This window comes from Cydia pomonella, chromosome 1 (genome assembly GCF_033807575.1).
Source record: "Cydia pomonella isolate Wapato2018A chromosome 1, ilCydPomo1, whole genome shotgun sequence".
NCBI lineage: Eukaryota > Metazoa > Arthropoda > Insecta > Lepidoptera > Tortricidae > Cydia > Cydia pomonella.
Genome location: NC_084703.1, coordinates 32,577,900 through 32,604,919, shown reverse-complemented (window position 1 = coordinate 32,604,919; position 27,020 = coordinate 32,577,900). Strand labels below are relative to the sequence as shown.

Genomic DNA, 27,020 nt, shown 5'->3' with positions numbered 1-27,020 from the left:
AACAAACATAATTTTTTTGCCATTTTTATAAATAATGGTACCCTTCATGTGCGAGTCCGACTCGTTCTTGACACATCATCACTACCATCAGTTATATGTCAACCTCTGTTCAGCTTGATGTGTAGTCTGATGGCTCTGACCAATGTAAACACCTTATAATTATGTTGAAGACTATATGACAAGTACTAAAAAACGTAGTGTCACTGAAGACATGCAAGGGGCTTGGGCTTGATGCAATTGTATGTAAATGCAAAACTGGTTGTGAATTGAAATTGATTTCTTTCACCTTCATAATCATGATATTTCACTTTTTATAGCTTGAAATGTGTAGAGCCCACCTAACCTAACTCTGCACGGACTTTGATATAACAAGTGTGGTTTAAACTATTATGATATCACTGGTACACCGAGGTCTGAAAGTGCAAGGCCACTTAATGAATCCCATTCATAATGCATCCATGCGATTTTGTAGCTTGCTGTACATTCATGTGCATGCAGCAGAATTGTCAGTGTTGCTTTCCCTCATAATGTCCTTTTTTACATGCAATGAATTTAAGTCATTAATATTATTAAAAAAAAAATATTATAAAAAAAAATCAGTATTTTCGCTCCAAAAAAAAACACAATCAGCCCCATTTTTTATCAAAGCAGTGCCACATGAGATATAAACCAATCGGTGGGCAGCCAAATCCACTTAGTGAGTAAGGTGCCCACAATAAGCTGAGCATAACTTTCAGAGAAGAAAAACCATCGCCTGCTGAATTACTTCTTATGCTGACTGTACCTTCACAAATTATAGTTTAAATAATTTAGAGACAATGATAGAAAAAAAATTTTTTAAACTAGAAGTAGGAAAATTAAAAAAAAATTTCTTATGCAAATAGGTTTGTTCTATACCTTGATGTTAAATAATTGTAATAAAAATAATCAGATGAAATGTCACAGTCCTATCTAACGTTCCAACTGTTGTTATAGTTAAAATAATCATCCTCGAAGCTTAATGATTGATTGTTTTAGTTCCAATTAGGCCCAGCCAGTGTTTAAAAAACTGGAAAATTTTGAAGATGAGATATTTTACATCAGATTAAGATTAAATTGACTTATTTGAAATTGCATTGGGCCAATGTTAGCCGCCAAACTGTAGAAGTAGGTGTGTTCTCAGGTGGTAATCAGTGGTAACACGGATCAGACTCGGTTTGCAAACCTGCTGGGTGTTTTAGAATTAGTTGCAATATTTTTAGGTTTTTTGGAGGTCTCTTTAAATGATAAAGTACCTAATTGTCGTAAAGATATCATACAATTAGCAATAACAAGACGATTGGCACTCAGTGGTGGCGCGAACACATAAATCCGTGATAACTCGAAGTGTCTGGCGCGATAAGGGTGCAGTACGCCTTCCGGGGCGCGACCCGCTGCGAGCCCGCGCTCTCACCCGAGCCCGCCTCCGCTCCGTCCGCCGCGCCCGCGCGCTATCTGCCCGACGACTTATGAGCCTGCCACACTCACATTGTATTCTCAGACTAGTACAACCACAACTTTGGCGTAAAAAATTAAGAATGTCCTATTATAAATGCATCAAAACAAAAACCTTTACCTATTTATTTTGGCCACTAGTATTTACTAGTTTACTAAGTCATTTGTAGTATATAAGACTAAATTAATATCTAGTTTTTAATATTTTCTGGGTCTAGAATTGGCCAATAATTGTAACAGGGTTTGACGTGTCATTTAGAAAAGGTACTTTTGTAATCTTGTACCTTCTACCTTTGTTAATGGTTAAGTGTCTCATATCTAATATTGAAACGGAAATATACAGTGATAACGTGAAAGTGTCAAACTTAAACTTTTTATGGGTTCAAAATGTTATACAAAATGACTATGTCTTCTATATGTTGTCTGAAAATAATTAAACAGATATATCTAAAAATAAGAAACACCATCAAGTTGAAAAACAATATTCTTTTCTGTTACATTAAAACAAACAAAAAAACTCGACTTTTTTCATATATTTTTGAAATAGACTTTTCACTAGCTTTTAGGCCTTAAGCCAGTCGGGAGCAAAGTGTCTTCGATTGGTGTCTCTAATTTATCATCCGACATTTAGTATCTGTCTCCTTCTTGCTACTTCCTACACTACTTGCGTCGGAATTCGAATATTCGAATTTGTCGAATATTCGACCTGTTTTGATATTCGACCGCTCATTTTTCGAATATTCGAATATATTTTTTACTCGAAAATATCCATTTCATCCGCCATAGTTACAGTTTCTGTGTGTCTTGCCGGGGATTTTTTTTACAGTGAATGAGGAACGGTAGGTATACAAATATGAAGGAAATAATATTTTTATTGTTTTTCTCTCGATAGTCTTCGTGAAAATACAGCTAAACCTAACTCAAACAAACATCAAAAATTATCAGGATTTCTCCGATTTGATCAGACAAAGACCGCCGAGGTCTACTTCTAGCTCCGCCTTCTACTTCTCCCTTATACACTCTTTATTAGCCTTCTTTCACTCATTCTTTCCACGTGTCGAAACCATCTCAATATACCTTTTTAAATTATTGTCACTACATCTTCGTTCAGTCCACACGTTTCTTTTATCACACTGTTCCTAATTCTATCTTGTAATCTCACACCACACACACTTCTCTCTCTCTCTCTCTGATGCCTCTTCTGCTGTACCCAATTTCCGCTACTATACATAAGTGTGGGCACCAACACCCCTCTATGCACAGCCAACCGTGCTTTTTTATGGCTGCTCGTGAAAGCGTTAAGTAATTTACTCGTCTCTCAATGTCTTTATCATGCTAACCATCCCTAATGAACAAGGTTCCCAGATACACAAACTTTCACTTGTTCCACTCTTTCTTGACCAATCAAAATTTCACAGTTTGTCATATATTCTCCCTTTCCAAATACCATTAATTTCGTCTTGCTTACATTTATTTTCATTTCTTTCCTTTCAAAAGACCCATGCATTCTAGTTATCATCTTCTGCAACTCTTCACCCGATGACGCTAGCAATACCAGGCGATCTAAAGAAGACATTTGTCGAGTAACCCACTCATTCTCCGACCACTTTCATCATTTCTCAAATGATGCAATGCAAACTACTGTCCATGAGTAGATTAAACAGCCACGGTGCCGCATCACATCCTTGCCTAACACTCTTTTCGATGCTAAACCACTCAACTATCCGTTTACTCTCACACAACCACTGGAATAGAGCGGTTCAAAATGGCAACTGAGTGACTAAAAATAAATATTAAATGTAAATCGGAAAATAATTACCTACTAATTAATTTTATTCTCTTGCGTGTTTGGATAGTTATAGTTATAATAATATTAATTCACGCAACGATGCATACTAAAAGTTTGAGCTAGAAATATTGAATACGTCTAATTTTTGCGTTTCGACTCGTTTTTATAAATGTGGGCATCTCAGTAGGATGATAAAATCTAGTCAATTAAGTGGATTTCTACAAAATATCAATAATTTTTGCACTATGTGCAAATAATTTTTGAATGACACGATAAATAACAGATTTCTCGTTCATTTTCTTATTTCTGAAAAATATTCGAAGTTTATTCGAATATCTCATCAGAAAAAAACAAATATTCAAATACCTGAAAGTTTCGAATATTTGCAATCCCTCGGATCCAGCGGCACGTGAGTTTCATCATCCAAAACGAAGAAGAAATTTCGGCCGCTGGGAATGCTGTCCTTGCTGCTCGCTGGGGCTGCGATGCGATGCGACTTTTCTTCCTGCTTCGAATTCCAGTTGCTTTCTTTAGTCGCCGATATATAGACAGGGTCAATCCAAGTTCTCGTGAAGCGAAGCAGTCAGATTTGCTACAATTTTGTCTCGCCTTCTTTAACACTTTCTTTTGTAACTTGGGCGTGTTTTAGTACTGTAATAGTCGGTTTTTGACCAGGTCGGCTTGATTGAGTGGCATTTTGCTTGCGAAAGTGATGCCAAGTCAGTACACGATTTATAGAATGGCGTATGTAGAATTCTATCATTGACTTAGCTCGGTATTTGTGCTCGGTACGTTTCATTATGTTTTTCACAGGAATGCAAATTAGGATAAATTTACAATAAAATGCATTTGACATTTAATCCAAATGTTTATTCTCGTAGTTATAGAAATGGCTGCAAAAATCGGCCTCTATCTCTGGGCCACCTTTAGCGTGGCCAGAGTCTACGTCCTTAAGGCGAAATTGGACAACGGTGCAATGAAGTCCTCAATTTTCTCTCAGGACGTTAACATTATAGAAAATATTTTTACACGATTCGATGTGCATTAATCACACCTATGCCCCTTCGTTTGATATTTTAATTTTTTCTTTATTTATCTTTTTTTCTCAGATTAGGCTTTTTACAATATGTATATAAAAGTAAAATATAAAAACACTTACAAAACAATACAAAAGATATAAACACATTATAAAAAACCTAACCTAGGGTGCCGCCAGCAGCGGGGCAGGGCCCAAGCTGCCGGTGGTCAGGGCCGCAGGGAGAGGAACCGCCGGACTATCCGCGCCGTGTCCAAGATCACCGCCTTCTGCATCTGACCCTTGATCCAACCACCTAGCGAGAGTCTCTCAAGGTGTTGGTCGAGACTCTTCGCTATGAGACCGTTCGCTGAAACGACTATCGGGACAATGATCGTCGAATCAACATCCCACATGGCGGTTATCTCGTGAGCCAAGTCTAGGTACTTACTGGATTTGTCCTTCTCGGCTTTCACGAGATTCTCGTCATGGGGGATGGTGATGTCGACGAGCACGGCCCGGCGTTGCGATCGATCTATTATCACGATGTCAGGCTTATTGGCTACAATAGTCCTGTCAGTGATAATAGATCGATCCCAATAGAGCGTGGCACGACCATTTTCGAGAACTGGCGCAGGTGAGTACTTGTAGTACGGTACTTCGCGGTCCACAAGGCCGTATAGAAGAGCAAGTTGCTGGTGGATAATCCTGGCTACGAGATTATGTCTGTGCAAGTACTCGCCGTTAGCAAGATGAGAACAACCGGAAATGATATGCCTGAGTGACTCTCCGGGACGGCGGCATGCCCGACAAATGTCGACCGTACCGTCCTTCAGGATATATTTCCGATAGTTGTTCGTCATCATCACTTCGTCCGCAATTGCACAGGCAAAACCTTCGGTTTCTCCGAAGAGGTCCCCGAATCGTAACCAGTTCACCGACGCGAGCAGGTCCACGTCGGGTCCCGTGAGGGCCTTGTAGAACCGCCCGTGTAGCACCTTACTCTCCCATGCCGCCCTGCGATCCGCAGTACTTAGTACCACAGGTTTGCGCCAGTTCTCGTTTGCCAAGGAGAGCGGCGTGAGGTTCCTGTCTACTGCCACCACATCACGATGCATCCCACACTCGTTGTTAAGGAAATAATTCCTGAGATTGCACACCTCGCGGTTGTGGAGATCTTTGGCGTTTAGGAAGCCTCGACCTCCACACTTCCGTGGGATGTACAATCTCATAACTGACGAGCGTGGGTGCAGCATACGGTGTGTGGTGAGCAGTAGTCGGACCCTCCGGTCCAGGGCGTTCAGTTCGGTCTGAGTCCACCTTAGTATGCCAAAGGAGTATGTGAGTAAGGGCATTACCCAGGCGTTGAAGGAGCGCACTTTGTTGCCTCCTGACAAAAGACTGTTAAGGACTTTTGTGAGCCGACTAAAAAAGCGCTCCTTCACCGACTGTCTAATACCCTCGTCCTCAATACCCAACGACTGTGACATACCAAGGTATTTGTAGGTTTCTGATTCAGAGATAGATCTGAAAGACATTGCCTCAGATAGTTGTAAATTTGTTGAATTTACAACCTTCCCCCGCTGTACATGCATAACCGCACATTTATCGACACCAAACTCCATGTTGATGGCACTACTGAAAACTTCGGTGGTTTTCAGTAGCTCCAACAAGTCTTGGCTATTTGGTGCAAATAATTTGAGGTCATCCATGTACAGAAGGTGAGAAATGACTTCACCCTCTCTCCGAATTATGGGAAATAAGATAAAATTTATAAGTAAATTGATTTTTTCTCCTAACATTTATAATAATATAATAAAAACTCTAAGAAAGTCTAACTAAGGGGCATAGCTATGATTAATATACATATAATTGTGTAAAAATATCTTTCAGAGGAAAATGTGAACTACGTTTGTATGAAGTTCCAGTCGTCCACTATCCTCTTATAAATGCTTTCAGATGAAATAATAATAAAAAATCGGCCAAGAGCATGTCGGGCCATGCTCAGTGTAGGGTTCCGTAGTTACTCTTCCGTCACAATAAGCTAAACTGGAGCTTAAAGTATAGCAGATTATTAACCAAGGGATGAACTGTAGATAGTACGTCTTTTTACTATGAAGGGGAAACTTATGCGATAACTCAAAAACAGCTAAACTGATCATGTCCGCTATAGTTTTCATTTAATGTCTTTCTTAAGCTCTACTTCCACCATTTTTTTTGACCTATTAATAGAGGGGGCGGGGACACATTTTTTTTTCTTTCGGAGCGATTATCTCCGAATATATTCACTTTCAAACGATATAATAAATAATAAATAAATATTATAGGACATTATTACACAAATTGACTAAGTCCCACAGTAAGCTCAATAAGGCTTGTGTTGAGGGTACTTAGACAACGATATATATAATATATAAATATTTATAAATACTTAAATACATAGAAAACACCCATGACTCAGAAACAAATATCCATGCTCATCACACGAATAAATGCCCTTACCAGGATTTGAACCCGGGACCATCAGCTTCGTAGGCAGGGTCACTACCCACTAGGCCAACCGGTCGTCGAAATCGATATCGATATCTCACACTGTAGGGTTAAAGCATAAAAAAAAACACCCCCACTTTACGTGTAGGGAGGTACCCTAAAAAAAATAGATTTTATTCTACGACTTTGTCGGCTTTATTGATTTATATATCCATGCCTAATTTCAGCTTTCTAGCACTAACGACCACGAAGCAAAGCCTCGGACAGACAGACAGACAGACGGACATGGCGAAACTATAAGGGTTCCTAGTTGACTACGGAACCCTAAAAAGTAGAATAAAATACATACAGAGATCACAGCTATATCTTCACGTAATAGATTTTGAATAGTGAATTCGATGCGCGTTAATGTACGGTGAATATAGTAATCTACCTGGCCGGCAGCGGCAGCGAGCGAGCGCTGCGGTGAATGGGGCGCACCGAGCGTTTTCCATTCAGTGCACCCATTCATGGAAACTCGACGCTCCGTTAATGAAAAATGAGCTTCTTGTTTATCGCCACCGTTATCGATGCCTCCGCGTGTGCTCACTCACAAATGGTGAGCTCATTGAAACTACTCCCTCGCTGTACAGACAGTACTAGATAAGATTACGCAGCGTCTATCCTATAAAACAAATCTCTCAGTTGCGTAAATTGACGTTCGCAATCTTATTGTTTAATAAATACCTGTTTTGATTAGATTGTATACTATATTACCTACGTACAATATCTAAATCATTAACGCGTTACAGCCAGGGGTTAATGACATTCATTACAATGATATTTACTGATTTGTAACTAATTCACGTAACCACGTTTGCGACGACTTATACCATTCTTATTTACTAATTACCTTTTTTTTCTATTGATTTTAATTAATTAATGTAATTTGATAACTTTTTATGGGGTAATACTTTATTTTATTTTTTATTTTATATATTTCGGAGATAACATAGAAACAATCATACAAGAAACAACAATAGAACTAACATGTATAGATACAGATGTTTCCTTGGATATATCTCACTATGAACACATAGTATATTTATTTATTTATTTAAACTTTATTGCCCAATACATGAAGAGTACAAATGGCGGACTTAATGCCAGAAGGCATTCTCTACTATCTCTCTCTATATTCAGATGCGCAATGCGATAATACTTTGCTAAATTTGGATACAACAAAACCGTGCGTTAAAAGTACATTGTTGGTAGCTGAACTGTTGTATGCTTAGGGGATTAAAAGGTAAAGCTTACATTACTAAGATGACATAAGAATGATAAGAGACATTTAAAGATATATTTTAGTAACAGCATACTTGAACTGGGAGCGGGAGCATGAGAATACATCAATTTCATTTAGAAATGTATAGTGGTAGCTACATAGTCTGTATAACGCAGCACGCTTTCCAGCATTGGTCCTTATTTTGGGAAGAACAAAAAGGTTTTTACTTCTGGTCGGTTTACGAGGGGCACGGAACTGTACACTCGCTAAAAGTTGCGGGCAGTTGATTTGGTTCGAACAGATGTTACGAAGCATAACAGCGTCAGCGATTGATCGTCTGTCCTGCAAAGACAGCTGGCTGTAATTGGTTAAAAGCTGATCGTAAGAACAACAAGGCAACCTCATCTTGTAGTTTAAGTAGCGTAAATTTTTTGTTTGTACCATCTCTATTTTATCTGCATAGGTTTTGTAAAACGGGTTCCATGCTACTAAGGCATACTCGAGAACGGACCGCACTAAGGAGTTAAAGAGGAACATTAACTAAGCTTTTGTTTGAAAGGCTTGGTAGTCCGTATTACAAAGCCCAACATTTGGTATATGGGTATCCAGGGTGAGTTTGGCATCGAGGACAATACCCAGGTCGCGTATATTTATAGCGTTATCCAGAGTAATGTTGTTGATTTGAAATGAGCTATGTACGATGTTGTGTTTTCTTGCAAAAATCATGTGCTTGCATTTGCTATATGCCAGAATAGTTTATTATTTATACAATATTCATTCAGTCTATTTAGGTCGTCTTGAACAAGTTGGACGTCATCGTACGATCGAATTATTCGATAGATTTTTAAATCATCAGCGTATAACAAAAACTTGCAATGCTTGAAACACAACGAGATGTCATTGATAAACAAGACAAATAGAAGTGGGCCGATAATCGACCCTTGAGGCACACCGGACGTTACGTTTTAAGGTGATGAGATGTACCCATTAACGTTTACACTTTGGGTGCGGTTTTGGAGGTAGGAGGCAAACCATCTGAGAAGATCTTCTGTTGAATCTATAGTTTAAGTAGGTAGGTACTTATTTGTATAAACATTTCTAAGCGTAGGCAACCCTACCGTCGTTCCGGTGCGTGTTTTGCGGGGAGTGGCGCGCTAAAGGTTGTATTTTTGTGTAGGTATCAAAACGGTAGGTATTTGCGTTTGAGAGATTAGTATCTGTTCGTAAGAACTATTATATAATCTGTGCCCATGTTTTAACTACTTGTAATATTGATAACGTACCTGTCCGGTTATATTTTTTGGTGATAATTTTGTGCAATACGAGTATATCTGTGATACACATAGTATAACGCCTATAAAAACCGTGGCGGTAATTAGATTGCAGAGCATATTCGTACATCAGGGGACATGATAGTCAATCCCTCTTCAAATCCAGCTTGATCCAAAATGTTTCAGCTGAAAGCAAAGAAGTATATCGAATCTACTTCAAAATAAATGAGTCCGAAATTGTGTATCACATTATAGTGGGTAGTAATTGCGTGTGGGTGTTCGCATTCGCACGGTGCGTGCGATTCCACCGCCCGTGGGTCGCAAGTCGCACGCAGCAGCTATTGTGCTAGCTATTTGCGCTGAGAAACGCTGTCTCACCTTCGACCCCACAAGACTTAGTACCGTATTTATGAAACGTTTACAAAAACTACAGCAACCTGAGATACTCGCCATTTATGCATTGTTCTACGTAGGTATGCATTACCAAAGACAACATTCGCTTAGTTGTAATTCGACATGCGAGTCACGAAGCGTTTTATCTACTCGTCCGGATCCATTCATTCACCGCAAAACATGGAAATGTTGAAAATACTTTTTATACAAAAATCATGAAATGCACTTGCACGTGTTTACATAGGAAAGCGGAGCCGCAGCCGTGCTGTGCGTAGCATAGGTTATTTCTATCAATATTATTTATTAATACATAAACATATCCAACTAATAGTGTAACAATGTACGAGTATTAGGGATTTACCACCGTTTAACATGTCTTAAGTATAAATAAATTAGTTTCGCTGATCATCGTGCATACAATTATTTAATTTCACAATAAAACTCAAACGATCCAATAGTATTAGGGGTATAGTATATTTATTATATTCTAAGATGAAGTAGTATGCGCCTATTCCGTTTATTTTATTTAAATATTTGGTGAGCTATCTAGGAAGCTTGTACTTAGATAAAATATTCAGCAAGCGTATTATGGATAACTTTATCCACGAGGTAAAATAACCGTCACATTTTAGCACCAAGGGATTGAAAGTGACGACACGGTAGTATCACGCTGTCACGTACACAAGAAAGCCCATCATACCCGTACTGGTTATCGCTTAGGTGGTAGAACCTAAGTCAACAATTATACAAAATTCTTAATACCAGGTAAGGTTACCTACCTAACCTACCTACCTACCTACTCTCGGTTTCGCCACAACCGTTTTACGCGCGATGGAGAAACGCATTAATGATTGCCATTGTGGCTAAATAGCAGTACATTACATGTTACATTTACACTGGAACTAGTGCTACTATTTAGACGTTCCCGTTTCTCTCCCACGATCCAGTTATGCCGTGTGTTACTGACATGATGATGATGATGATTATTGTTTTTGCAATTATATACAAGTTTCTCTCGCAGACCAATTATGACGAATTTGTGAGAGTGCACGGCCGTAGGAAGGCATCTCCTTTGTTGTCCACCCTAACAATCGCGGCAGTAATCTTGTCAGCCGTAATACAACAACCTTTACTAATTATACAAAATAATGCTGCTTTTAGTTCGCCCTACTCTGCGTTTCTATTCGTAATTTTAAACTCGTTAAGAGGTTTACGACGTTTCTAAAGGGTTATTCAACATTTATTATAGTAAGACAATGCCGTTAATGGAAATCGTTTTAAAATATCGTTTACATAATTAAAAATATACTTTTACTTGCACTTGTAAGTGCAGAAGCTTATATTAGAGGCTTAGTACAATAGGTACTGGAATAATTCGTACAGTTAATTAGTTATGATAATATGATTTGTTTACGACAACCGAAGATATTCCTTGTGTTTGCACAGATACGGTATCACAATACGGTTGCCAAAAATTTTATTAAAAATCTAGATGCCTTTCTCTTTTAACTTCATCGATTCGAAACCTGATTTCTTCACAAACATAACAATTTTTGCACAAAAGCTAAAAATATGATCATGGCTTATAAAAATGCGCATTTTAGTTTTTCATCGCACCCATCGATAACCTTTTTTTGTTAAGACTTATTATCCGCGATCTCGGGCAGGCACAGCCATCTCATTCACGCTTACGCTCAGTTAAAGTGAGAGAAGAACCTGCACCTACGGGGCCTTCAGAGTATTTAATCGAATCCAAATTGAAACCGGTATCCGTTCCTCATCAGGTCCATATACAAGTGCTTTGGTTTTGGTTTCAACCGTATAATTAGCGAAGGTTGTATGTGACAAGCCATACCTGCGCTGATTATAAGTATTAAAAAAAAAACCGGCCAAGAGCATGTCGGGCCACGCTCAGTGTAGGGTTCCGTAGTTACTCTTCCGTCACAATAAGCTAAACTGGAGCTTAAAGTATAGTAAATTGTTAACCAAGGGATGAAACGGTACCTTTCACCCGAGTTAAACAAATAGGCTGCATAATCAGTACCTAATTAAAGTCTTTTTACTATCAAGGGAAAACTTTTTGCGATAACTCAAAAACAGCTAAACTGATCATGTCCGCTATAGTTTTCATTTAATGTCTTTCTTAAGCTCTACTTCCACGATTTTTTTCATATTTTTTGGACCTATGGTTCAAAAGTTAGAGGGGGGGGGACACATTTGTTTTTTCTTTCGGAGCGATTATCTCCGAATATATTCACTTTATCAAAAAATGTTTCTTGAAAACCCCTATTAGTTTTGAAAGACCTTTCCAACGATACCCCACACTCTAGGGTTGAAGCGAAAAAAAAATTTCACCTCCACTTTACGTGTAGGGGAGGTACCCTAAAAAAAATTAAATTTTTAGATTTTATAGTACGACTTTGTCGGCTTTATTGATTTATATATCCATGCCAAATTTCAGCTTTCTAGCACTAACGACCACGGAGCAAAGCCTCGGACAGACAGACAGACAGACAGACAGACAGACGGACATGGCGAAACTATAAGGGTTCCTAGTTGACTACGGAACCCTAAAAAAGAAATAAAAAATTAAAACTTAATTGTATGTATTTATGTAAACATACTGTAAATCACGACCTTTTGTCCTGAACTAGGAAACCCTGTGTTACAGGATCCAGTTTCGTTATATTACACTCGCGGGCAAATAATACGGGTCAGTACGAAAAATCTAAAATGTGTCCTAAAATAATAAAACTAGGAGCATGAATTAAATTGTATATTATAGATAATAAATATTATTACAGTACATATGGGGCTACTTTATAGAAGTAGCATATTATGTTACTGTGTCGAACATTTAAAGGGCCATATGTACTGTAAAACGTTGTACGATACATGTGCGAATAGGTAATTCGCAACTCGTGTCGATTTAAAACACTCCCTTCGGTCGTGTTTTAATTTATCGCCACTCGTTTCGAATTTCCTATTTTTCGCACTTGTATCGTAATGTACTATTATAGGACAACAAATTGACTAAGTCCCACAGTAAGCTCAATAAGGCTTGTGTTGAGGGTACTTAGACAACGATATATATAATATATAAATATTTATAAATACTTAAATACATAGAAAACACCCATGACTCAGGAACAAATATCCATGCTCATCACACGAATAAATGCTCTTACCAGGATTTGAACCCGGGACCATCAGCTTCGTAGGCAAGGTCACTACCCACTAGGCCAAACCAGTCGTCTATAGATAAACTCATAGTTAATAAAACAACATCAAAAGTTAGAAATGATATTCACTTGTTTATTTAAATTACATGTCAATTAACTATAGGTAAAAAAAAAACAACAGTGGTACCTCACACACAAAATAAAAACATCAAAACATGCTGGAATAAAATGTTCACCTGGCCGTCTGTAAACTTTTCGCCGTCCGTCATGTGCATAGAGCATAAATCTGGATTCGTCAGAAAACATAATTCTTGCTCGTTCTTCGTCACCCCATCGCCTGTGTTCGCGTACGTAAAGTTTTCTAGCTGTTCGTTGCCCTCTATCAAGTTTTGGGCCATTTGCCGGTCTATGTGGGGTCAAATTAGCTTCACGAAGCCGCCGCCTAACAGTCCACTCGCTGATGTCATCTCTTCGGGTCTCCCGAAGTTGGTTTTTGACGTCAACTGCTGATTTCGGAGCATGCTTATAACAATAAATCGATCTTCTCTAGCCGTAGTACATCTCGGCCTGCCGGTTCCTGGTCTTCGAAGGTTCCTGCCAGTTTCTAGGAAACGGTGGAGGACTCTCTGCACGCCTGTTCTTCTTGCTGTACATCTCTGACTTCTGCCTTCTTGTAACAAAGTTATGATACGTGTACATTCATCTTGTGTTAGCGACATGATAGTAATTCAACAATGACCATTAAAGACAACAAGCAATAACTGCCTTTTATCATTTTGCTTTGACAGATTGAAAACAAAAGTGAGAAAATAAGCAAAAGTGAAATAAGCTCAATTTGAATTTAGTACCAAATTCGGGTTTATTTTTAAATAAAACTTTTCCCAGATTTCTTGTAGAACATTGAAGGTTCAATTCAATTCGATATTAAATTCTCTATAACACACAGTTAGTTTCTTGCACATACCGCTATTAATTTGCAAAATATAAGGGTTTTTGTCACTGACCCGTATATATTGATACAAATTGTACTGAGTCACATTGAAACTTACAGATAGCTATGCCATTTTAACATATAATTAACACGCTTTTATTAGGTCGACCTGTATGTAACTATGTAATGGAATCTAAGGTAACTAATTTAACCATTTTCCAAGGATCGTAGCGTCATGAAAATTGGCAGCTGTATGTCATTCTGATGATAATACAATAATATGGTACTGTCGAACTGATCTGATTATGGAGCCGGAAGATATGAACTGCAACTTCATGATGGAACATCGTATTATAGCTGTTTGGATTTGTTAGAAAAGTCTTGTAATGAACTTTGACCACGATTAGGTTTCAAGGTCTAATGATGAAGCCGGAAGATAGGCACTGGCATTCCATGATGGAACATCGTATCATAGTCGTGTTTGCACTTGTGAGAAAGGTTACATAATGGACTTAGAACACGATCAGGTTTTTTTACGTGCATTTATAAAAGCGTGTTTTTCTAGTGTTTTTTAAACTATTATGTTATTATTTCTAAGCTGCGTGTGTACGAGTGCTTGTTTATATGTAAGAATATGTGTGTGTTAATGTGTAAAAATGCATTCTATAATGTTTATAATAAGAAAATATATATTTCAATGTTATGCTTAAAAAATATACGGTAACATTGAGATATCCAAAATTGTACCGACATATTAGGTAATTTCCCGAACACTCCATTTTTGCATCCTACACTGCTTCCCCTATTTTGCAATGATGGTGGTCAATATATATAAAGTGAATGTATATGTGTGTGTTATCGGATCGGCTTACCAAAAGTTAGGCGACTGGTTGCTGCAACCACGACCCAAAAAATCTTTTGGTCAGGGTTGTAATAAAGAATAATTGATGTTCGTCCACCACTGTACGTCGAGACGGTGGCAGGGCTCTGCGTATGGGTCGTTGGTTGCCTCACCTTGGCTCTCCCATTATGGTGATATCTTACGAGGTCGGCCGCACGACAGTTTACGCAACTTAGTAAGCTCAATTCTTCGTATTAATTTCCATTTTTCTTATTTCACGTGCTTTTCTTAAGAGTGCTGTAACATTTCGGCGTTGAGTGAGTAACTAACTGTACTTACATATTTTAAAGTCCTAATAAATGTACTAGATCCAGCGCAGTGTAAATGTATTAAACCTAATCAAGATTTAAGATAAATTTAATCCTTAATTATACTCACTTGTTTATGTTTCCTCGATTGCATTAAAGGTATAGGTTGTGTAACCGGTACCCATCAACATTGTAACTAAACCACTTCATATTTAGGTTCGTTCGTTTGATTCGTCTCAACAAGATCTTTGACATGAGGTGGTACTCAAGGTCTGATGATGGAGCCGGAAGGTGGTCAACAGTGTAACTAAACCACTTCGTGTTTAGTCTCGTTTGATTCGTCACAGCAAGATACTTAACACGAAGTGGTATTCAGAGAGAGAAAGCTAAAAAAGTTCAAGTACGTTTATTGTTTTTTTTTCGCAGAATAATTTGAAATAACCCAGGAAAATCAACTTTATCAAAAGCTTTTAAGTAAAAATAAACACTTAAAACAACAAAAGATCCATTTTATTATGAGCCAACCTTAACAACTTACAGATGCGTTTGGAAACGAGAATATGTATTTATAAGTAAAGCGAAGTGCTTATAAAAGTCACTACAAGTATCAGACTAGCTCTAGTCGAAGTTTCATACAAAGTTGCCGGCCTAAGCCAGGAAGTTGTTGATTTTTCATTTCCATTTCACATATAGTTGTGACACGGCATCATGGCATTCAGCCATTTAAAAAAAATGTAAGCAATATTTGCCTTTTAGTTAGTTTTTCGTTACTCCATTCTGCCAATACGCCTTTTTTCTTTTTTTATTATTAAATACGGGTATTAAAGGAAACCAAAAATTTGATTATTTTTGCGCTACGACGCACGGTTTAGGAGATACGGCCCTATAAAGATTTCTTTATGACGAAGAGTTATTTAGTCATACAGAAATCTTTAATGCCCCGCGCACTGAATAACCTATCACATTAGGACATAAAACAATCATCATCATTTTTTTAATTATTATTTCATTTTATGTTTGAGAAAAGAACTATACATACCTCGGCGTGAAAAGGGGTTACCGGGCTCATAACTATCCTATATGTACTCAACCAGTAACCCTTACTTACCGGCCTTCTCTGTAGTAATGTGCTATTATAAGATTCGCTTTGTTTGTGTGCAGGTGAAGCCAAGAACTTGCCGGCGCGCAGCCATGGCGCAGCGTGCCACCGAGACATCTACTGCGTGCTTTCGCTCGACCAGGAGGAGATCTTCCGCACCTCCACTATGGAGAGGACTCTTAAGTAAGTATACATATTATTGTCACAACTACTTTTGACGCTAACCAAGCGATTTTTATATGTCGAATCCGACCACTTCCAGCAACTCGTCTACGGAGGGTACTCGGTTTTTCATATTGGCCTTTTCAGTTGCGAAAGTTAATATATTTACAGAATCTCTTGCGAATTAATTACATATTTAATGTAAATCTTTCTTTCGTTTCCTTAAATAGATTGATATTTTGGTATGGAATATTGTGGAATTAATTATTGAATGCTGCATAGAAGCTAACTGCCTAGAAGATGGACTATATTTGAAAGCTAACTGTAGTGGTCGCTTCAGTAGGTAATGTAATAGCTTGTGTTGACAGCATAACAGCAACGTCTGAATGTTATTATAATTGTACATGGACGTGCCACGTACCGTATTGTGTAAGAAGCAGTAATATGAAATATAAAATTGTTTTGCTTTGCTTGTATGAAGCAAAATCATTATCGTATCCTCGTATATGTATGTCTTAATGCGATCGCATCTTGCTCCGAAACGTCTTCAAATGTAACCTACACATTTTTCTAAATGTGCAACATAACAACGAAAGAGAAACTGAGCAATACATTTAGGTTTTTTCACCACACCAGCTCGTAAAAGCTCTCTTTAATCTTCAAAAAATGATTAGATAGATGCATTTTGTCCACAAGAGTGGCAAAGTAGTTAGATGCAAATTTTTAGTTTTTGCCTCATGTTGGCTGGTGGAATTCACTTTTGAATGAAAAAAAAATAGCGTTCATTTGAAATTGATTTGTAATGTTTTACAGTAAGTATTTTCGTTGGTATGTTCGGTGTTTCACTCAGTGGCAAAATTTGTTTAACCCTCGTGTCTTGAAACCCTCGCAATGCTCACGATTCTGCACTTGCTACGCTCGTGGTTCAATTTAGAAGAAAATAATTGTCCATATTGTGAGAATGTATTTTCTATGCATTTAAGTATTTATGCATATTATATATATATATATATATATATATATATATATATATATATATATATATATATATATAATAAAGAAAGAAATATATATATATATATAATAAGTTGAAGTACCCACAACACAAGCCTTATTGACTTTGTATATATATATAATTTAAAAAATGCGCCTACTATTTGGTTATTTTTTACTTTGAGAGCCCTATTCAGTGAAAGCCAGTATCACTGTTACTGCATATTATGGAAAATGGTTTCAATTCGGGCTGAATATACGAGATGTTCTCAGTATTTATAATATCTAATGAATGTATCGGTTTGTTGTTGTTATTCCGTCCCGGTCTGTTAGTCTACACTACAATATAAGAAATATAATATACGTTCTACTAATACGTTACGTAGATGGCACATTATGGAACGGTCTTTAACTGCTATAAAAAAGTATGTTTGGTTTGGCTTTAGTTATTTTAAGAGTGACCCAGAAGACCTTAACTATAACTATGGCAACGAGAAGTGCCACTTTTGCTCGGAGAGGTAAAGTAAGTAAGCTTTTTAATGACTGAAAAATATATTTTAGTATATTTCGTTTCTCTCACAATGTAGGTGCTAGACAGACAGCGATATATATTTTGGTATCGCGTTGCCGTGTGTGGTGTTTAGCTATACTATAAGATATCTGTCGGTATCTTACGGTATATTAATATATATTATCGTTCCGTCTGTGACGGGCTTATACAGTGATTACACTTATTTCGTTTTTTGGTGAGCGGGCCTAGTAAGCCTGACACATTCAATAACTGTACAAATGTGTATTAATTGTAGAAAATAAGTTTTATATGGAATCAAGAGGTATTTCCATCATTTAGCGATAGCGCCGCGTGAGCGTTATTCATAAATTCCTGTCGAGCCCCTATCGCCTCTATTATTTAAAGCGTCGTTTTCGGTTGTATTTTGAAGATATAAAAGGACACAATAACAGCTTCCGTGTCCTGGGCTGGGCTAGCTTCCGGCGTTATCGCGGACTGGGGACCGCCGCGGTTTAGGGAGGGCAAATGTATTTACTGGGTCAAGGCTGGCTAACTTACTATGCTGATGGTCGCTGCTCGTAATAAAATGGGAATGCGATGATTCGCTACTACAGCAATGAAGTGTAATTGATGCTACTCTCTGTTGTGTGTGTTATTTCCAGTCCATTTATTTGTTACTCGTACATGTTGAAATATGACACATATTTCCATTACATGTGTTACAACTAAGTAAGTATTACTTGTTTTAGTTGTATATATTTTTAGATATTATTTTCCTACATGGGTACTACTCACTGACTCCTGGATGACACGAACAATAATACATTTCGATGCTAGTGCGGAAAGTATGTCATTACTTCACGAGTACGGCGAGTGGCATGACTCGGGACGAGTGAAGAATGACATTTCCTCACATGTAGCGAACGACGTTTTTAGGGTTCCGTAGCCAAATGGCAAAAAACGGAACCCTTATAGATTCGTCATGTCCGTCTGTCTGTCCGTTTTTTAATACAGTTGCGAGAAAATAAGAAAAACAACAAGTACTTTTTAGGGTTCCGTAGTCAACTAGGAACCCTTATAGTTTCGCCATGTCCGTCTGTCTGTCTGTCTGTCCGAGGCTTTGCTCCGTGGTCATTAGTGCTAGAAAGCTGAAATTTGGCATGGATATATAAATCAATAAAGCCGACAAAGTCGTACAATAAAATCTAAAAATTTAATTTTTTTTAGGGTACCTCCCCTACACGTAAAGTGGGGGTGAACATTTTTTTTTTTGCTTCAACCCTCCAGTATGGGATATCGTTGGAAAGGTCTTTCAATACTAATAGGGGTCTTCAACAAACATTTCTTGATAAAGTCAATATATTCGGAGATAACTGCTCCGAAAGAAAACAAAAATATGAAAAAAAAATTGGAAATAGAGCTTAAGAAAGACATTAAATGAAAACTATAGCGGATATGATCAGTTTAGCTGTTTTTGAGTTATCGCAAAACAGTTTCCCCTTCATAGTAAAAAGACGTACACCCACAGTTCATCCCTTGGTTAACAATCTACCATACTTTAAGCTCCAGTTTAGCTTATTGTGACGGAAGAGTAACTACGGAACCCTACTCTGAGCATGGCTCGACATGCTCTTGGCCGGTTTTTTAAAGACAGAAACAATTGTAAATATAAAATATTATACTATTATTACCTAAGTATCGTTATTTACGATTATTTGTGTATCGTATATTTAAATTGTATGAAAGCAATATCGAATGTTGCCTTTGGAAACTTAAAACATTCTCGCTGTGAGAAAAAACAATCAATATTCAATATTAAAAAAATAAACGTGTTATAATGATGAAGAGGTAAGTAATAATATATGAAATATGCTTATATTTATTATTTTTACATTACCAGTAGGTTTTTATGTTGATTACGACTTTTAAAGGAAACTAACATTAACACTCATCAATAAGTAGTCATGAATTGGAACACGTGGAAAAGTAAAAAGCACTAGTTCGCGAAATCCAACTTTCCGCACGCTAAACAGTTACGTAAAATAGCACTTTTTGAGCAACTGTATTAAAAAACTTGTTTAAGCTGCTTGAGTTCCTAATAGTGTCCTTGTAAAAAGCCTGATTTCGGTGCTTTCGTTTGTGCTTGCTCAGTTTTGTTCTGCTCGTTATTCTCGTGAGTTATAATAACTGCTACCTTAATTATTAATAGTGAAAACATTCTGGAGTACTGCACTATACTCAACTTAAATCTCGTGAGCAGTTGAGCACACTGCCCTGCTCCAATTTATATGAATCTAATTACACATTTTAGTATATTTAAATCTAAAGCTTCGTGATCTATTAGATAAGACTAATTCAATGATATGAGGACGACGATTAACTAATAAACGGAGTGTAGAACAAGAGTATGAACTATACTAATGAAGTATCCAATCAGAGGCCCGTAACTTTATCTGATCAGGTCCGTCCCAAAAGGAAATGTTGGGATATCGGTCTCCTTGGCCAAGGTTTTCCCTCGGGCCAGAGTCGTTGGCCATTGGCCAGACTGACGACTAGAGGAGGCAAGTATTGGGATCATACCACACACTACTTGCCAGAAATAATGAATAACTATCAAGTAACATTACGATTTTTTCACCCTTTACCGAATGCTTTCAGTACCCCTAGTGTAAATTTGATCGACATCATAACGTGACGAACGCGTTTGCGTTAAGTCTCATTTTGTATAGGATTTTGAGTTTCCAAAACGTCCCGCTTGGCGCGCTCTTTCTAAATCCAATACAAAATGAGACTAAACGCAAACGCGTACGTCACGTTTCGAAATCGAATTTATTTACACTAGGGGTACTGACTATTGCTGAAAGCGGCGTTTAATTGGTTACATCAAAAAAAATTAAGCTCACATATTTGACAATGTTGATATTATAAAATCTGTATCTACCAACGTTTAAGTAGTAAATGAAGATTATACATGTACATAGATTGTGTGCCCCTTTAGACTGACTAGCAGTTCCAAGTTTATTGATAGGTACGATACATTGGTTATATTGGCGACCCTTTAGATTGATCATAGTTGGTTAGAGAATATCTGGAGTGGTCGGTTGTGCAGTGCGCGGTTGCACGGTGACGCGCGGCCGGCGGGCGCGGGCGCAGCGCGGCGAGCGAGGGGCGGCGGCGACCCACGTCCCGGATGTGTTTCCGTCCTCCGTGATCCCGCGCGTGACGTCTCACTCCACCCCCGACCCGACCCGCCACTAACACTATCACTTCTACTTCTAAAACCCTAACATAACTACAACGGTAAACTTACTGACTTATTATTCATCACACACATCACTGATTATCAAAAAATACTAGAATACGAATAGACTCACTATTTGAGTTATAAAACTTATAAATGTACTCGTATCTATTTGAGTTGATATATTTTCTGTATTATTTTATGTAAATATATGGTGTATTGACGTGTGTAGTAAAGAGCATATTTTATATTGAATTGGTAACTATACGTTTTTATTAGATTCTAGATTTTATACAGGATGCTCTATTTATAAGTCCACATTTGAATCGGCCGTTATATTGGTTTGAGTGGGAATGGGAAAATGCACGGTATGTTAAAAGAAAGAGTAGCCATTGGGTATTGTGTGACATAATCTCATTTCCTGTAGAACAAGTAGCACTTTGTGTACGCAAAAACCATGATTTTTATAGCCCAACGAAGGATAAAATTTTGTAATGTTGTAAATATAAGCAAATACGCACCATGTATGGCCATGGCCATGGCCCTGCCTGCTCAAACAACTGGAAATGGGTTCAGAAATGCAGAGAGGTATGTTTAAACGCTAAAATATTACCTTATAATAAACCAAGAACGTCACGTATCCCTGAAAATATGGAGCGATTTCAAGGTCAACCTGGTTTCTCTACGATAAAACGGACTACTTTCTTAAATGGTACCCGGGAAGCGGTATGTAAAAGTATTGCAGATTTTTTTCTGTCCTGCATTACATTGCTTACAGTGCCCTAACCAACCTACATGGTATCAAGAGGAGGGTAACTTGTCACCCCCTCCAACGACGCTATTTCAGCAGTTTGGAGTAAAATCGCCAGAACTCTTATTTTCAAAAGAGGTCACGATCACGACCCAAATTTATCTACAATGGATTTTTCTTATCGGGCATATCCGAAAATAGTTTTTTGTCAGCCATCTAAGGTCCATCGAGGAATTAATAGTACATTTGTGTATTAAAACATTTTTTTCCTGCTTAATTGGTTATGTTATTGAAAATAAGATTTTAAATGTTGACTTATTTATTGACCAACCTATATTTGCAAAGGCAAACTCTAGGCTAAAGTTGGCTCGAGAAAAAGATATCGCGAGGAAATGTTTAATTTTTCATTTAATTTTAATGGTACATATATTGTTACGCTGCATACCACAGCAGTATTATTTTGAGTATGAAAATAAAAAAGCTGCCAAGTGCGAGTCGCCCATGAAGGGTTCCGTACCATTTATGTTTATTTATTAAAAAAAACTACTTACTAGATCTCGTTTAAACCAATTTTCGGTGGAAGTTTGCATGGTAATGTATATCATATATTTTTTTTAGATTTTTCATTCTGTTATTTTAGAAGTTACTGGGGGGGGGGACACATTTTACCACTTTGGAAGTGTCTCTCGCGCAAACTATTCAGTTTAGGAAAAAAATGATATTAGAAACCTCAATATCATTTTTGAAGACTTATCCATAGATACCCCACGCGTATGGGTTTGACGAAAAAAGATTTTTTGAGTTTCAGTCACTTTTTTCCGAAACTATAAGAGCTATACTGTTCAAACTTAGTAAGTGGATGTATTCTATGAACCGCATTAAGATGTTCACACAAAAATAGAAAAAAAACGATAAATTTTGGGGGTTCCCCATACTTAGAACTGAAACTTATAAAATATTTTTTCGTCAAACCCATACGTGTGGGGTATCTATGAATAGGTCTTCAAAAATGATATTTAGGTTTCTAATATCATTTTTTTCTAAACTGAATAGTTTGCGCGAGAGACACTTCCAAAGTGAAAAAATGTGTGTAACCCCCCTGTAACTTCTAAAGTAACAGAATAAAAAATCTAAAAAAAATATATGATATACATTACCAAGCAAACTTCCACCGAAAATTGGTTTAAACGAGATCTAGTGAGTAGTTTTTTTTTAATACGTCATAAAATTAAAAAAAAAAAATCCTTCAAACCCATACGTGTGGGATATCTATGGATAGGTCTTCAAAAATGATATTTAGGTTCCTAATATAATTTTTTTCTAAACTGAATAGTTTGCGCGAGAGACACTTCTAAAGTGAAAAAATGTGTCCCCCCCCCCCTGTAACTTCTAAAATACCAGAATGAAAAATCAAAAAAAATATATGATATACATTACCATGCAAACTTCCACCGAAAATTGGTTTGAACGAGATCTAGTGAGTAGTTTGTTTTTTAATACATCGTAAAATTTAAAAAAAAAAAAATTCATCAAACCCATACGTGTGGGGTATCTATGGATAGGTCTTCAAAAATGATATTTAGGTTCCTAATATCATTTTTTTCTAAACTGAATACTTTGCGCGAGAGACTTCCAAAGTGGTAAAATGTGTGTCCAAAGTGGTAAAATGTTGAACAAGATCTAGCAAGTAGATTTTTTTTAATACGTCTTAAATGGTACGGAACCCTTCATGCGCAAGTCCGACTCGCACTTGGCCGTTTTTTTAAAGATATGAAATTAAGTTACATATTTTAGTTTTGCTTTAGCGATAGGTACTTCATTTATTTAACGTTTTGAGTTTGTTTATAGTTCGGTTCTTCATTTAGTTTTGGGCTATAACTAGTGTTAGTAGTGGCCAACCTCGACAATAAGCGCGATGATGACGTTTCGCTGCTAAATGATTTTCAAATACATAGTTATTAGGTTTAGATATTATGTTTCGTCGTATTATTGTAACTAAGATTTAGTTTGCCTAAGGTTATTATTATGAATATATAGATACCAGGTGTTTGCCCGCGACTTCAGCTGCGTGGAATTTGTAAATTTTACCCCTAAAGGGATGACTACCTAATTGGTAAAAAATGCTTAAACATTTTTTATTACTTACAAAAAGTTAAATGATAAAAGTCTTAAGAAGTTATTGATTCCATTTATAAACTTCCATCTCCATTTTACACTCATTCGTGATAATTTCGGGAGTAAAAACTATTATAGGTCATATAATCGTTTTCATTTTCCCACAACTCAAACTGTATCAATATCAAATTTCATCTCAAGCGCTTCATCGTTTATTGATTCCCCACACCAATCTTACACCCAAAATTTTCACTCCCTTAATAGATTATTTCTGGGATTAAAACTATCTTAAGTCCTTCCCCGGGACTCAAATTACATATCTCTATTTTCATTTCAACTAAAATGCTTCTGCGGTCAAGCGCGAAAAGCTAACGGCCAGACAGACAAACTTTGGCATTTATAATATAGAGTATGTATGGATAATATTTTTATTTTATTTCCTAGGAAAACATACACCTAGAATAAGAAAGTACGTTGCGAAATATAAACAGTAAGCCAATTACAGGTTTCCACATATGGATATGGATTTGGGAAGAACTTCGTACATATTTGTGATTGTCACGTTTAAACACCTTAACCACAACTTTACCGCACCTTTGCTTACGTGTATACCTACACACTGTGTTTACGACTCTTACCACACGCTCACCACACTTACCATACTCCCACTCCTAGTTGAAGTTGATTACATGAACATAGATTTACAACCTAAATCAATGAAGTCTATTAAATTAGGTCGTTCAAGATGTTTCCAGAAAGAAAAATATACCGACAGCAGCGCCATCTACCGGGTCCAATGGTGTTTCCAAACCATCTAGGAACCCGTTGAAATATACACACAAAATTTCATCTAAATCGGTCTCAGCAAATCAAATTTGACGATATGCCTATAGCAGCGCCACCTATCGGGTTCAATTGTTTTTTTTTAATATCCATATATACTAAAACCTTCTCTAGAATATAGCAAACACTTTTCTGAAAACCGCATCAAAATTGGTTCAGCCAATCGCGAGATCATCGCGGACAAACATACATACATACATACAAACATACGGGCAAACTGAGAACCTTCTTTTTTTTGAAGGCGGTTAATAAAATAGCTAGTGATGTAGCCGAGAAACATGACCAGCAAAATTTTAAACTAAAATTTCCTCGCTTTATGTCTTATAATATCTAAATTTGCTTCTTCCTATATCTAACTAACGAATTAAATACGTTTCATTTTATTTTAATTACCAACAAATTTATAAAATAAAAAAAATATCAAAACACGTTTATCTCCGTTGAGCCAATTTGGTAGTTAGTGAGTTTTCGTTGTCACCCGACGATTTATCCTTCAACCTTAGAAGAAACCGGAAACTTTAGCTCCTCATGTTTCCGTATCTTTTTGCCTTTGGTAACAGCGGACACTGCGGTTACTACACATTTATTCATGTTACAATTTGTAATCCGGTCTGTACAAATAAGACAAGTTCGATTGATAGGAAGAGGTTCGTACAAACGGAAGCGCGATAATTGATTAGTGACCTCTGTGACCCACGATTGGAGTCGGCAGGACACTCTAGTAATCATATCGAAGGAAATGTCACGTCTCGTCGTGTTAATAGGTTCTTTGTCTTGCGATACGTTATCAGCATCGCTGCGCCGTTTACTGGCGGTACATTGTTACATTATTTGCTAGCACCATGTCCTCATATCCATAATATTATAAATGCGAAAGTGTGTGTGTCTGTTTGCTTGTATGTCTGTTACCTCTTCACGCTTACATCGCTAAACCGATTTCAGCGTGGTATAGAGATAGTTTGAGTCCCGGAGAAGGACATATAATAGTTTTAATCCCGGAAATCATCCCTTAACAGGGCAAAAATTATCTCAATTACATCCCGAAAATGCGTTAATTGAAGCATCGCCTGATAACTGATGTAAGTATTGTACTCAAATTGAATAATTGAATGTACGGTCAACCAATTTGATTCCTAGGCCACTATAGAACCATGTCATAATGACTTCTACGACAGTGCTTATAGAGTGATGCATGTCATGTATAGAGTAGTTAGAGCGACAAGGTTCTATAGTGGCCTAGGATTTAAATTGGTTGACTGTACACTTTATCAAGGCGTTATAATTCTCTCAAATAAGGAAGTTTGTATAGGAAATCAATAAAAAGTAGATTAGGTAAAAAAAATAACCTACTCAAATTACTAATTTCACGCAGACGAAGACGAAGTCGCAGGCAAAAGCTAGTTGATAATATAAATACTACGTAGGTATTAGTAGGTACTCGTACCTACAGTTGTGTGTGTAATTCTTCTACATATCTTGACATTGTTTCAAAATTATTGATCTAAAGTTATATTGTTCCCCTAATTTACATTTTCATATGTACTGCTATAATGCCTATTATATTGGACACAACTGTATATACTAAGGCTTCTTATATATTCAATATTATTACCACTTATGAATTTACGCGTATAACAAGAATGATCGAAACGGAAAGTCCGAAACACAAAACGATATAATTGTTATGACCAATAAAAGAAAATTATTTGGGTATACATCAGGCATGTGCTAGTTCAATGAATCTGAATCAGCCTTGCTAAGCCTATCTTATACGAGACGGCACATTTGACAAACATGTTAAGGAGACTTGAGTACCTAATTTACGATTAACGAACGAATTATTCATGCGTTTTTGGGTGCGGACGTAGATATTTTAGTTTTCTAATACAGATATATTTCTTAAAGTATAATTCGAAGTATAAATTTCACCCACCTTAGTAACGTTATTAAAAAATCAACTCAGTTGTGCTGCTCGAAGCGGAAGTTTTTAAGTGATGATAAATTGGTCCCGGAACATAGCAGCGCGTGTAATAATCATCGCATGTGCGTGCGCCGGCATCTCCGGCCGTCTTAAGTGCGCTAGCCTGTCGCCCGCCGCCCGCCATCCGTCGCGCCACTCGCGCCCGATAGGTGTGGCCGAATTAATTTGCCATATCATACCTTATCATGCCTTTGTCCGCTAGATCAAACAATTTTAAGTCAGGTCAAACATTAATGTATTGAACTAACAAAATTAATGGCATATCATTGCATAAGGTTAAGGACCCTCCCCCCGTATCAAACTGTTTGTATCAGCATTTGAACACATACTCGTACCTATGTGCCATATCGGCACACGGCGAGAAGTT

General features: G+C 37.2%; 1 protein-coding gene across 2 annotated transcripts in view; it reads left to right on the top strand.

The window, feature by feature from the left end:
* LOC133519809 (GTPase-activating protein) overlaps positions 1 to 27,020 on the top strand; it is a 74,013-nt gene that overhangs the window by 2,203 nt on the left and 44,790 nt on the right. For both annotated transcript variants that reach the window (XM_061853930.1, XM_061853921.1), the window contains exon 2: positions 16,119 to 16,239. In XM_061853930.1, coding sequence (XP_061709914.1) covers positions 16,119 to 16,239 — 121 coding nt within the window. The remainder of the gene's footprint in view (positions 1 to 16,118; positions 16,240 to 27,020) is intronic.